This window comes from Cricetulus griseus, chromosome 8 (assembly GCF_003668045.3).
Source record: "Cricetulus griseus strain 17A/GY chromosome 8, alternate assembly CriGri-PICRH-1.0, whole genome shotgun sequence".
Classification (NCBI taxonomy): Eukaryota; Metazoa; Chordata; class Mammalia; order Rodentia; family Cricetidae; genus Cricetulus; species Cricetulus griseus.
The window spans coordinates 48,173,998-48,189,096 of record NC_048601.1 but is presented as its reverse complement, the minus strand read 5'-3'; the positions used below and the strand labels follow the sequence as shown (position 1 = coordinate 48,189,096).

The 15,099-nt window shown below is 39.7% G+C and overlaps 1 protein-coding gene across 1 annotated transcript in view; it reads right to left on the bottom strand.

The window, feature by feature from the left end:
• The window catches only part of Suclg2 (succinate-CoA ligase GDP-forming subunit beta), a 265,264-nt gene that overhangs the window by 190,959 nt on the left and 59,206 nt on the right, over window positions 1-15,099 (bottom strand). Inside the window, exon 2 of the mRNA XM_027428935.2 lies at window positions 12,940-13,081. Within this exon, the coding sequence (XP_027284736.1) occupies window positions 12,940-13,081 (142 nt within the window). The remainder of the gene's footprint in view (window positions 1-12,939; window positions 13,082-15,099) is intronic.

The following is a 15,099-nucleotide window of genomic DNA, read 5'->3' as shown; positions in this document are numbered from 1 at the left end:
TGAGCAACCTAATGGGTATAACTCTGTCTCCTAGAGGCCATGATGTTTGTCATACTTCCTGTTACTCTGGATCTCTTAGGCAAAGATGTCTGCCTTTCCTTTTTAGAGGATTCTTTTATGAACTAGAGATAAGGATACTGACACAACAGAGAGGTCTCCTGAAGATTCAGTAAGGTCAGGCCTGGGGGCAGCCTGGAAATCCCAGTGACTCAGGAAGGGGCTGAGGCAAGAAGATCACAAGCTAGAGGTCAGGCTGGGTAACACCATGAGGACTTGTTACATTTTTTTTTTACTATAAGAAGACGATGGACATGGACTAGTAGAAGAACACTTGCTTGGCATGCATTAGGCTCTAGGTTCAAGCCCCAATATTAAAAAACAAAACTCAATCTTCAATGAGATAAGGCAAGCAAAGCCTTTGAGAGTTCTCTAACTATGACACCATTATATTTCCACCATATGTGTGAGTTAATGAAATCCTTCACTTTGTCAAACTGTCTTCTGCTTAAAGAGGTGAAAACTACATGAGAATAAAGCAAGACATGCTGTCTAAGACATAGGGAGTGCAGAAGCAGGTATCCCAGTCTTGAGAAAGGCATTTCATGTTGTCACTATGTAGCTGTTCTTCAATAAGAAACAAGCTTTACACACAACAGCAAGCCCATCAGTTATAACATCTTTGCTTACAGCAAGTATTAATTTTGTGCCAATTATTTTGAGATTTCATTTTCCAGTGACTCAAAAGGAAGGGGAAAATCACCAATGTCTCTATTTTAGGGTCAGAACAAAGTCTGCTCATTAGACAAATTCAATCCAATGACAAGTTGGGAAGAAGATAGCATTTTCATCTCTTTCGGGAGGCTTCCCTGACCACTGCAGTCACCATGGACCCTCCCCTGGCATGTCTTTACTCTCCCAATATTCCTGTGGGCTACGCAACAAGGCCTTTGCTAGGCAATGACTATCGCAGAAGCATAATCATACTTGCAACCTCAGCATCTGACTCACTGCAGGACCACAGTAACTGTTAAATGAATTAAGAGCCATGAAAAGTGTGAGTCTCCATGTTTTCCTTATTACCCCATCGTATAACAAACAAAAATTTGGATGAGATGGAGAGCTAATAGCTATTATCAGAATAGGAGTAGGAAAATCTGTAATTTTTTTTAAATGACTCAGAATGACTATATTTGGAGCACATTTCAACTGGCACATGCACACATCCAAATTTTCCCTAACTGAAAGTACAGCTTGTAAATGCAAGCACAAAAAAAAAAAGCCACTGTGGACCAGGACTTGCATTAATGTGACCTGATGGTGCCCAGACAGACTCTGATGGGAGATGAGCTGTTTTCACCTAATGAGCTGTTTTTGTCTAAGCCGATTCAATTGATCTAACAACTGCTCCATTTTGACAAAGGCTGATTAATGCCATGTGATGTGAGGGCCAGGCTGAGGAGACCCTCTGGAGCACAGCCCATCAAGGCTAGCAGTGGGCCAAAGCACTAACATAGCATCTTCCCTCCCCCAACTGCTTTAGGGTTGCTATTCCCTGAGTTTTGCCCTCTTAAACAAAGGTTAAGGACACATCCAAGTGCATAAAAGAAACGCCATGTGCATACATCAGAGAAGTCATACACCACAAGTTTCACTGCAGATGGAAGGCACCGTGGTTTGCTCTTTTACTAAAAGAGCAAACAGTCAAGGTACCTGGAATGCAAGGTGGGCCATTCCAGCACTCAAGAGCCAGAAGCAAGAGGATCACTACAAGTTCAAGGTCAGCCAAGACTACATGGTAAGGTCCTGTCTCAAAGAAAAAAGATAGGAATGTTCTCAGCCGTGGAACAAAGCAGCCTTGAACTATCCATCTGTTTGCATACCCCAGGCCCAGCACTTGTTCCTATTGCTTTTCTCTTATTCGTCTTTCATTTAAATACTTTGCGAACCAATGGGTTAGTACTTAAAGCTATCATGTTCCTTCCTAAGGAGGCCTAGCTGAGACTCCACAGCTGAGTATGGAGGTACACACCTGTACTCTGGAATCAAGAGGCAGAGGCAGAAGAATAACTGTGGAGGCCAACTTCAGAAGGATGGAGAAACTGTCTTAAAACAGAAATCAGGACCGATGCCAGGGTCATGCTAAATGTTTAAGAAGTCACACCAAGCACACAAGTAGTGTCAGTTATGGGATGTATCATCATGGAATGGGCCTAAGTCAAATCGGCTATCGGTAGGGTACTCCCGTAAGCTTTGTGTCACCACTGCACGATCATATCTTGCAGGCAGGACACGGTTGCAGATCAAAGAGTTTGGGTCTGGGTTGATGTTTACGTTCCTCTTTTGGTAGCACGCAGAATACTTTCCTGTACTACTGACACTAAAATATCATAGCAGGCTGAAGACTGTATGTAGGCATCAGCTCAAGTTCTCTATGTTCAATGATCTGTGGTAGGTGTTGATTTCAGCAATGAAGGCCTTGGTCTCAGTTTGTGGAGAGCAACTTATAGTCTATTCAACAGCCTAGGTTATTTGGGGATTCCCATGCAACCCCTTTCAACAATTCAATTAGATATAACCCAATTCTGGTATTGGAAGCTTTGTTTGGTGATGAGAAATGTCCAGTAGGAGCTCCATCTCCCCCATTATTGGGCGATTTCATTTAGATAACCTGCATATATGTATATATTTTAGGAAGCTTCTATAGTATTGGGTTTCCATACTACCCCCCAATAGCCCTTAATTTTGGCTGTTTCTCCAAGTATTCCAACCCTCACTCCCCTCCCATCCTCCCCATTTGATTCTCCCTTTCCAGTACCTCCTCATCCATCCATAACTATCTATTATGTTTGCTTTATAGGCAGATCTATCTGTGTGTCACACACACTAAGTCCATTATTGATTATAACTTGTTTATCAATAAACTGGCTTAACAGCCAATAGCCACATATAAGTGAATATATAAAATATTTGTCTTTCTGGGTCTGGGTTATCTTACTCAGTATGATTTTTTTCTAGTTCTATTTACTTGTTAATTTCATGATTTTATTTTATTAAATGGCTGAGTAATAGACCATTGTGTAATGTGCCATGTTTTCTTTATCCATTCACCTGCTTGAGGGCATCTAGGTCTTTTGCAATTTCTGGCTACTATATATAAATATAGCAGCAAAGAACATGGTTGAGCAAACATCTCTGTGAGTGACCAAAAATATGAGACTAAATAACCCAGGGAACTAGTGGAAAACAAATACTATTATGGTAATAAATAAATAAATAAATATAAAAATAATAGCATTCTGCCATAGATCAGTGTCTTGCTCTGCCATCATCTGAAACTCTCCCTCCTGCAACAAATGGGAAAATATAGAGACTCAGAGCCAGACAATAAGCAGAATGAAAGACCTCACTCCAAAAACTAAGCCCTAAACAGGATGTCCTCATCAAATCCCTCCCCACAGGGCTCAGGGAACCCTGCAGAAGAGGAGGCAGAAAGAGTGTAAGAGCCAGAGGGCATGGAAGACATTGAGAAAACAAGGCCCTCTACATTAACAGGATCGATGCACATACAAATTCCCAGAGTCTAAGGCAGCATACACAGGGCCTGTATGGGTCTAAACCAGATGGAGTCCTAGAGCTGAAAGGAGAAATGGACACATGAACTCACCCATAACCCAGAAGCTATCTCCAACTGATAACCCTTACAAATGAAAATTTGGTTTTCTCCAAGAGAGTTTCACTAGGTGTCTTAGTCAATGTTGTATTCCTGTAAAGAGACACCATGACCACAGCAACTCTGATAAACGAAAACATTTAATTAGGCTGGCTTAGGTTTGGAGGTTCAGTACACTATGGCGGCATGCAGGCATACATGACATTGGAGAGGTAGTTGAGAGTTACATCTGGAAGACAGAGAAAGAGACACTGGACCTGACTTAAGCTTCTGAAACTTCAAATCCTACCTCCAACAAGGCCAAAACCACTCCAAAAAGGCACCACCTCCTAATAGTGCTCCTCCCTGGTGACCAAGAATTCAAATCTATGAGTCGCCCATTATTGTTCAAACCACTAAACCAGGAAAACAAACTACTCTTGAGGGTAGGCCAACAGAAAACAAACTCAATGGCATCTTTGGGGGTTATGTCAGGGTTTTCCCCCTTTTTAAAAAATTCTATCTTAACTTTAAATTTATTAGCATATTGGGAATTTAATCTCTTCTTACCACTGGGGTCCTTTGCATATATAACTTCCTGTTTTGCTTTTTTATGAGATTCCTGAGTATGCAAATGAGTGGGTCTCTGTGTCTATATCTGTTTCTCTCTCTCTCTCTCTCTCTCTCTCTCTCTCTCTCTCTCTCTCTCTCTCTCTCTCTCTCTCTCTCTCTCTCTCTCTCTGAGACAGGGTTTCTCTGTATGCTGGTCTCAAACTCACATAGATCCACCTGCCTCTGCCTCCCAAGTGCTGGGATTTAAAGTGTGTGCCACCACCACCCCCCACCCCCGTCTATATCTGTTTCTTGTACCTTTTCTAGGGCTCTTTTCCTTCTGTTTGTTTTGTCCTATTCTGATGTGTTAGTGTTTCTTTTGTCTTATATTTTTTATTGCATTACTATCCTTAGAAGCCTGTTTTTTTTTTTTTTTCCAATGAGAGACAGAAAGGAGGGAGGGAGGGAGGGAGGGAGGGAAGGGGAAGGCAGGTACACAGCAACTGGGGGGACTAAGGGGGTGGAACTGTAATCAGAATATATTATGTGAGAAAAATCTATTTTCAATGAAGCAGGGGAGAAGTCACACTGTAGAGGAAAAGACATTAACAAAGATAACAAGAACACAGCTGTGGACACACAGCGAACATCCTAAGAAGTACAAAGGGTAGATGGGTTGGGAAGGGCAACCCCTGCCATGCTATACACATGTCCAGTATACCACAGTGGGTGTAAATGGAGTCCTCAGAAGAGGGCAAAAGGAAGACTGACAACAGAGTCCTAATGGGATTTATACTTTTTTTTAACCTGTTTATGATGCTGATGGACAAGTCACTTATAAAGAAAAGATATATTTATTTACAGCTGCTTCTTTTCCTACTGCACGTAGCAACTGAAGACACTAAGAAGTTCCACTTTGCATATCAAATACTTCTAGTATTATTTTCCCCTGCTAGCTATGCCCCATCTGTTTCCTTTTCCTCATACAGATGTGACTACTACATTCACTCAAATAAAAGGCTAAAGACAAAAGAAAAGTTCCAATACTAGGTTCATATTTAATTTGAGAGAAATAACAGACTCCCAAATGTCTTAGTTTGTTCCACACTGAAGGAAAAAAAAAAATAGATAATTGAGGCAGGTTGTTTACACATCAATTTTCATTCTAAGGTAGATAAAGCGGTATCATTCCTTTATAGCCTCTAATTTATTTCCCGAGTTTTTATTTTTTTGCAGATAACCTAGAAAACTCAGGTAGAGACTTAGTGCTATTTATGAGCATGTTAAGCACTGTCAGTGTCTATAATAACCACCTTGGAGAATAGCAGAGCATCTTAAAAGCATAATTCTTCAAGTAATATTTATTCTGTTGCAATGGAAAGGCAAGGATGATTCTCATTTTCTTTCAAAATTATGCAGCTTTGGACTTCATATACCACCATCCTCCTAGAAAATACCAACCAGCAATATAGATGAGTAATAATAAAGTCAATATCAAGTCATCTGAGAATGTAAATAAACAGAGTTTAACACAAAAGCACTGAGAAATTTGATTTCTTATAGTGTATTGGTGTTGTTAATAGCTATTATATTCTTCTGATGAAAATTTAAAACATTGGTTTTGTTCAGTCTAAAAGAGAAGAAAAAGGCTGGATGGTGGTGGCACAAACCTTTAATCCCAGCACTCTGGAGGTAGAGCCAGGCAGATCTCTGTGAGTCTGAGGCCAGCCTGGTCTACAGAGTGAGTTCCAGGACAGCCAGCCAGCCAGCCAGCGCTGTTATGCAGAGAAACCCTGTGTGTGTGTGTGGGGGGGGGCAGATAAAGGAAAGGAACTTGGTGAATTCTTCTCTTATCGATACGAGGCATGCACTCTGCTTCCCTTATTCCTTAATCTGAATCATCCTTTAAGAACATATTACCATTTCTCAACTTTATAGTCAAGTACACTGTTTGTAGAAATAACCAGCAAAGTAAAGGGAGATGAGCATCCTGGCTATGTAGCCCATTATCACGTTCAGCCTCAAATCATCGAGCTAAATATACTCTCTCATGAGTCTAAAAACTGGGCCAGTGAAGTAAAGGTGCTAGCCTATAAGCCTAATGATCTAAGTTTAACCCCCAGAGCCCATGGTAAAAGGAGAGCCCATTCCCGCAAGTTGTCCACCAACCACCATGTAAGTGCTAAGGCATACACAAACACAAATAAATAAATAAGAAGGAAGGAAAAGGGAGAGGAGAGAAAGAATTTAAGTCTAGGCCAGCTGTGGTGGTGCATACCTTCAATCCCAGCATTTGGCAGGCAGAGGAAGGAAGATACTTTTGTGTTCAAGGACAGTCTGGTCTACATGGAGCCCCATGTCAGCAAGAGCTAAACAGTGAGGTATTATATATATTGTCTAGTTTCAGACAATGGAATTAGGTGAAAGTGAGGTACACAGTTCAAGCAAATCTATACTTGCAGTCCTACATGTTTTCTTCCCTCTGAGTGGCTGCCATGGCAGGTTTCCCAGGTCATCCCCAGAAACCACTTGTCGAAGATGGCACAGTGCAAAGATGAAGGGAGTGTACATTGCTGGGATAGCACAAGAAAGCCACATGCAGAATCTGCAAGGAATCATTCTATTATCCTGAGCTACTAAAACAGCAGCACATGCACTAAAGAAACGAGCTTGCCTTGATATGTCAACACTGAAAAAAAATCACAATGGGAAATAGTATGTTCAATCTAGAGATTATTATGTAATGATCAGAATAATATTAATTTTTTAAGAAAAATATTATCTGGGTGATAATCATATTATAATACAGATTTTTAAAACTATTTGCTGCTTTTTAATGTTATAAGCAAACTGATAGTGCAATTACACTATTTAAGTATATAGATAGAGCAAAATATTGAAGGAAGGATTAAATGAATAGAAAGAATCTGTAGGCTTTTACTTTTCTGTATTTTCTAAGATTAAAACAATGAACATAGCCCTTTAAAAATTATTAGAAACCTATGTGTTTAAAGTTTCTTTTAAAAATTCAAGCCAGGCATTGGTGGCGCACGCCTTTCATTCCAGCACTCGGGAGGCAGAGGCAGGTGGATCTCTTTGAGTTCGAGACCAGCCTGGTCTACAAAAACTAGGTCCAGGATAGCATCCAAACCCACACAGAAACCCTGTCTCAAAAAACAAAACAAACAAACAAACAAACAAACAAACAAAAATTCAAAACATTTAGAGAACTCCTACAGCAGTAGCCCCTGTGCCATTTACTCCAAGCAAAAGTTTTCTGCCATTTCCAACTGTATAAAACATTCTATGAACACTCAAAACTACAGTTCACAAATGAAATAAGTTAGACCCGAGGAAATAATGCAGGCTGAGGTTCTGGAAGACAAAGTCACATGGAACATACCTTTCCTGTTAATTGTCAATGGGGAAGTTTTAAAAAGAAGTTAATACCTAACTGCATTAAAGGCACACTAGTGGTAGAGACACACTGAAGGGTAAAGAGAAATCTGACACTTTTCCTTTCGTTTAAATGAGGATTACAAGAAACAATGGATTCAAATGTTCAACAGGATGACAGGCACATGGTAAAGGTCTGGAGGTTGAATGCCCAGCTCCTATCTTTGTTGTTTCAAATGTGTGGTTCTCTTTCACTGCCAAACTGAAGCTGAAGCTCTGCCTTTCACAGCCATGTTCCCACTGGTTTCTAAGGAGCCTGAAAGGAAGCTCTATGTCCACTCCCCTAGGCACGCCTCCCCAGAGCTTGCCAGATCTGGCCCTGACTCTACAATTCTCCTGCTGCTTCTGTTCAGGGACACAAGACAGTTAGTTACTGAAAAGATACTCCTGCCCTGAGGTATTCCAAGGAAAACCCCATGTATAATTGAGGAATCAGGAAAAAAAGAACATTTTAGAAAAGATATTTCTTTCAAAAAATATATATAATGGGAAATGTTATTAAAGGTGTGATGAGTAGAATTTATTTTCACAGATACCGTTAGGGTCATTAATCTCAACTCGGGTACTCTTATAGGGTACATACACAATTAAGCTTTAGAAAGTGAGAATTTCCTGCATCCCAACAATGTCTGTGGTGCATTTCCATGTTAGGACCTATGGTTAGCACTTACATCTGAATGAGTCAGAGATACTAGCAGTAAGCAAGAGAAGTTGACTCTATGGGCTGGGGGTATAGGTCAATAATTACAATGCTGAGCTACCATTCATGAGACCCCCAAGTTCAAGACTAAGGACTATCCAAAGAAGGGCAGAGGGAAGAAAGAAGTAGAAGGAAGGGGGACAAAAGGAGAGATGTTCCACATGGAATAAATAATCACAAAGGAAAAAAAATGGTATTAGGAAGCTCACATAATCACCAAGGCCACATGAGAAACTGTGAAAACATCAAAGGGGCCACTAGCAGCCAGAAAAGCAATTAAATCATATCACAGAAACCCTCATTCTGTTACCTGCACTCAGACTTCTAGGAAGCAGACTTCCTTGAGCCTCGGTGTAACACACTAGACATGGAACTGAAAGAGCATCTCTGCATTGCTGATTCCAGAGTGGAAACAATAGAGGGTGATAGGCTGCTAAAATGAGTATTTACTTCACAGGAATCAAAGTTATCCTTGCCTGCCAGTGTAAGAATAAAAGATCGTCTCAATACAAAGAAAGACCTTAACCACATACCCATATGGCAAAGCCTCAACAGTCCAGGAGGCTGCTGCATTTAACTGTGTACAGGATTAACAGTAGCTGTCAATCAGTGTCAATGGATATCAACTCCCTTAGGACAAGAAGTGGAATTCCTTAATGGTGTAAGTAATTTGCCAGGCTTCAGGGTGTAATTATATAAAACAAAGAGCTAAGTCCTTATATTGATGAATGGAAACATGCTATAGCTGAAAGCAACCCAGACTAGCCAAATCCAGTGAGAGCTCCATCTGAATCTTAGGATGGATGTCATTACCTCACAGAAGATCAATCTCTCCATTTATATTTCAATTGTCTTTCCTCACTTAAAAAATAAACTGTAGTTTTTTAAATATACTTTTTCCTGCTTAATAAAATGTTGGGAGTTTCTGCATGTGGTGGGAGTAAGTCACAAATTGTAGAGAATCCCAAAATTGAAAGGTAGTAAGTAGTCCAAGATGTTTCATCTGCATTTATATCCAAGAACTTGTGAGTTACACTGACAGCCCTGGGTGTACCTTAAAGAGAAGAGACAGGAGATGTGCAGATCAGGCCTATACACAGTAGTTGTTCATGCAATCTGTGGGTTGCATTCATGAAGTTTAGTTCCTATGAAAAGAAAGCATGCAGCAACATGCCTTATCAAGGCACCTACAAATGTTTAGAGAGAGAGAGAGAGAGTGTGTGTGTGTGTGTGTGTGTGTGTGTGTGTACGTGCACTTGTGGTGGGGAAGGTGTATGTGCAGAGGCCAGAAGACAACATGAGGGAGTCAGTTCTCTACTTTAACATGTGGGTCCTAGGGAACAAAAACAGCTCATCACCCTTGGGTGTACCTGCAGCCACTGAGCCATCTCTCAGACCAATCTTCCTTCTTAAAGCATGCTTAGACACTGCTGTTGTGTGAGAACCATCCACATGTTAAAATCTTCATTTACCAACCAAATTTATTCTCTCAATCTGATATAAACCTGTTTTCAGTGCAAGAAAATGAGGATCTCATTCAATCAATATCTTATTGTTATAAATTGTATTTCAGAAACAACAGCTTTGCATTGCCCATTTTAACAAATTTTCAAGTTAACAAGCTTTCTATAACTAGACAGCAAAATGTTCTGCTGCCCAGAGACACAACAAAATGAATCATTAAGAAACTATCAGCAAATTACAGGTTTTATAAACTGCATGCTCCTAAGAACCTGCCATATCAAGTTAATGCAACCTTTTAATTTTATTAATATGCACTTTCAATTTTAAGCATGCTGACCCACACAAACCATCTCCCTCGACTTGTCATCAAGCAAGCAGAGAAAGAACTGCATGGAGGCACTATTAAATCTTTTAGATCTGAGTGCAAGTCACATCTCTGCTGATTATTAGCTTCACAATGTTGGCCACTTTTTTAACCTTATCTTGTCTGTTTTCTTGTCAATAAAGTAGAAATGCTACACTAAATACTGACAAGTTTGGTAACCGACTAAATACAAAAGATGGAGGCATGACAGAGGACAAGGACAATAAGAAAGTTTGGGGGCAGCTGAGAGGTTAACATATTCTGTTTGGTCCAGGAGAGTTATAAACACAGCTGATCTGATCCACATATGATAGGATGAAGTGTTCAGATACCCAATCTGTTGAGAAAGAAAAAGATCGGGAGGGAGAGGGGGGGCTACTTTTGAAAACAGGTACACCTAACATCAAGGAAAATTTTCAAACCTTTCATAATACATCATTTTCTTTAAAAATATCTACTGTAGCTAAAATGTAAACTATCACCCACAGGCTCACATCCTAAGTGGTGGGGCTATATTGGAAAGTGTGAACCTTAAGGAGGCAAAGACTCGGAAGATGAAGTAGACCTCTTGAGGTTTACAGTCCGACCTCACTTCCCATCTGCTCTCTGCATCCTGTTCTGTGAAAATTAAACTCCTTCCCCATAAGTTACCTACCTGCTGCCATGCCTCCCCACCACAACAGACTGTACTCTCTCAAACCACGAGCCAAAATAAATACTTGTTCCCTTAAGTTGCCTCTGCTCAGGTATTATGTCACAGAACTGAGAAAGGTAAGTAACACAATATCTGAATATAAGAAAAATAAGGCTGGGTGTTGATAGCGCACTCCAACCCAGCACTCGGGAGGCAGAGGCAGGTGGATCTCTGTGAGTTCGAGGCCAGCCTGGTCTCCAGAGCGAATGCCAGGATAGGCTCCAAAGCTACACAGAGAAACCCTGTCTCGAAAAACCAAATAATAATAATAATAATAATAATAATAATAATAATAATAATAAGAAAGAAAGAAAAGTAAAAAGGCCTTTCAATCATCTACAAATATTATACATTAAAATCTCCTAACACGAGATTGACAGGACACTACTTTGCCCACAAACTTGAATTATGACTGGAATTAGATATAATAAGCTTCCTGAAATTAGATGCCCTTGATGATAATGACAAAATATAGGCTTATATAATACTTTCTGCATGTTAGCATATTAATATTCATATAATTTCTCAAATATATATATATTTGATCATATATATATATATATATATATATATATATATATATATATATGATCCCAGGACAATCAGAAAGACATATGTGTAATTCAGCTTTAATCTTAACCTCAAATATATCTGGCAAAAGTGTGCCTGTGGTTACTTGTTAATCTTGTAGTGGCAAAAACCTTAACACTACGGAGTTCCACCACACTCTTTTGCTTGTCTCTCCACAGGCTGTCACAGTAACAGTGACACATGCACTTCCCTTTCTTTTTTACTATCAACTCCTTTTACTTTAAATAAATACTTCTAGAATTGGCAGCAACTTCTTTTACAGAGTCATCAATTTCCTCTCAGATCAACAAAATTCAACATCAGAAACTAGATAAGACCTCGCTTCTCAGACAACTACTCACTGAGTGTGAAATCTGTTCACTCACTCACAGGATAAGCTATTGCTGCTGCCGTCCTTCTCTATCTTTTATGTGGGTTCTAGGGACTCCAACTTGGGTCCTCTTGCTTTCAAGATAAATACTTTATTGACCAAGCTGTCTCCCCAGCCCCAAATGAGTTTCTTGCTTAGTACTCTGAATTCTCATTGAGCCGTAAGTGTGTTCACAAGGAGAACCTGAACTGGCCTGACCACTGAAGAACATCACAGGTGCTCACAGTAAATAGTGCACACACTCTTGGTGGTATTGTGCTCACTTTCTTCATGGATCTGCTTTTCTTAATCCCTTTTCTGTTCTCAATTCCTTCATCTGGTAAGAATTTCTTGAAAACCCTCAAAAACAAAATTCCATTTTTAAAAGTTTATTTCCATTATTTAATTTTTATTTTCTTATAAACAGAATCATTACTGGAAAGAAGATAGCAGGACCTGATTCTTCTCCATGCACAGCTAGAGACATGGATGAGACTTTTCCATCACTACAATGAACAAGGCCCTGAAGACAACAGTGATTCGAAGGAAGTACAACTTTGTTCTATAGCTAAGGATAAACCAGAGGCACAGAAAGGAGAAGGACTTCATAAGCAGTCAGACTGGTAACGGGAGGGCAAAACAATTGGGACTTTAACTATGTATGCTCTTGGCCAGGCTCTGCCAGGATACATCTGTGATGTCAGCACTTGGCTATCAGGAAAAGGATCACAAGTTCAAGGCCAATATGAATCACATAACAAAACTTTTTATGCTGCCTGCCTTCCCCTTGTTCTTCTCCAATCACTCATCTCAGCTTTTAAGAGGCTTCTAGAAGGATGCCACTCTCACGCTTCATCTAGAGTCCTATTTCTTCCCACCACTAAACCACAGTTGATAGAAGAAGGTACAATGGAAAACTTAAGAGAAATTCCCACAATGTGACCCCCACACCCTGCTACCTCAAGAAAAAGAATCAAGATTTTCTGATTCAAGCGCTCTTTTGCTTTTGCAATTCAAAGTTTCTACCCAGGCAGTGTAACCCAGAGCAAAGGCACGGAAGCAGGAAGCCCTGACCTGTGCTTTCACTGATGGCCAATGCTCATCCACTATACCAACTTACTCAGTCTCTTTGCTGCCTCAAGAGCCTCCGTAGCAGTGTTGGCAACAAAAAACCTTTGAACTCTCACTCCATGCTCTGACATGAGCTTCTTGCTCTGGTATTCCTGCAGGTTCAGCCATCTTCTGGAGGTTAAGTGAACTGCCTACGGAGAGAGGGGAGGACATTAATAAGAACAGGAAACAGAACTCTTGATCTAGGTGACCAGTCTTACAGGTACTATTAACCAGCAATGAGCAACATTCAACTTAAAGACACAGATCTAAGTAAATCCTCCACAATGCTTTTTTACTGGAAAATGTCAAGAAACAGTTATATACACAAAAATAAATTCAAATGTTTAAAAAAGTTGTAAAGGTACAGCTATGATGACCTGCACAAGATTGGGTGAATTTCCTTTCTGTCAATGTGAGGGAGGGACTCAAGAGGCCTCATCCAGCCCTGAATACTAGACATTTAATAGATGTTTGGGGACAGAGAGACATTTTTGTAGGTGATAGTCACTGAGTAAGTTGGACATACTTCGAAGTAACCCTTATTAAACTCATTGGATCACAGTCTCACATCCCCTAACTACATTCTAAATATTGAGTCTTACACCCAGAGAAGTATAATCCTCATCTCTCATCAAGGAAACTTCTTGCAACAGGACTTCTTCAGAAAACCACAAACAACCAAAATGAGTTGTAGATCCAGTCCCAATGTATACATTTACAAAACAACTCCCTCACCTAATGCTTAAGGATCAGTGCGGAAGACAGTAAGAGCCAGAAGATCAAGGAATTTGCCATGATATTGTGTCTCCTAGCATTGTGTTTACTAGAACTGTGTCCCTAGCAATATCAGAACCTGCACCCATAAAGTCTCACTAACATGACATGACTGCCTAACCAAGAAGTGAACAAGCATAACAACAATAGACAGGCTAATGTGGACAGGAGAAAGCCCAAGAGGCCTCAGTGCTTCCCAAAGAACTACTGGCAATTAAGGAATGCCAAACACTGAAGAAATAGTCTTCCCAAATGGCCAGTCCCAAAGACATTTATAAAAGTAACATTATACAGACTAAGCAGGTTGTGTTTAGGACTGTATATGCATGTATGTATGTAACAACAATTAATGGGAAAGAAAGCCATGAATTAGAAAAAGAGAAAGGAGGGTTTATGGGAGAGTTTACAGGGAGGAAAAGAGAGGGGAAAATAACATAATTATATTAAAATCTCAAAAAAATTAATAAAATTTGACCTCTTAACATATGCTATTAAAAAAAAACTCAAAGTAGTTTTTAAAAAAGAAGTTCAATAATTTAGGTATAGAAAGACAGCCATGCAAATTTCTGGTTTTAGTGTTGTTCTGGAATTGTATCAGATGTCAACATTAGAGCAAGTAGGCAGACAGAGGATGCATGAGACTGTCCCTGGGTATTTTATTTGGTTTTACTGTAGCATTCTGTGAGCTAGTAATTATTTTCAGATCAGAAGTTATTCTGGAAAAACATTAAAGGTCCACCCACACAGCTATGCCTCCCTTAACTCACCTGGCCCAACAGCATTATCTTAATAGTTACTATACACCATTAATCACATGCAGGCAAATCTTAGGGGAAATAGTTTTAACTCTATAAGGTCATGGAACCACATACTAATTCACTTCTTTTTAAAGATTTTTCTAAATGTGTGTGTATGTGTGCCTGTATCAGTGAGTTTCTGTGCACCATGTGCGTGCCAGTGCTTGTGGGAGCCAAAGGGTGCCAGGTACACTGAAGTTATAGGCTTTTGTGAGTCGCCTGATATGGATGCTGGAAAGTGAACTCAGGTCATTTGCCAACGTAGTGTATGCTCTTGATAGCTGAGCAATCTTCCTAGCTCCTTAAATCACTATTTTATTTTAGTTTCTAACCGGCTTTAGACAGACATTTTGAATGGTAAGATCTCACTTATATACAAACACTGAGTACAGTTACCTAAAAGTCTTCATTATTAGACTACTGCTCAGCTACAATTGGATATTATGTAACCTTGCTTTAAGATTCAGTAGAAGTGAGGTTTTTATTTCAAAGCACACTATCAATTACTTTTTAAATTTATGTCAACAGAATATAAAGAACAAGATGACATGCACATAAATTACTTTTGTATTTTATCCAATAACATTAACAGCATA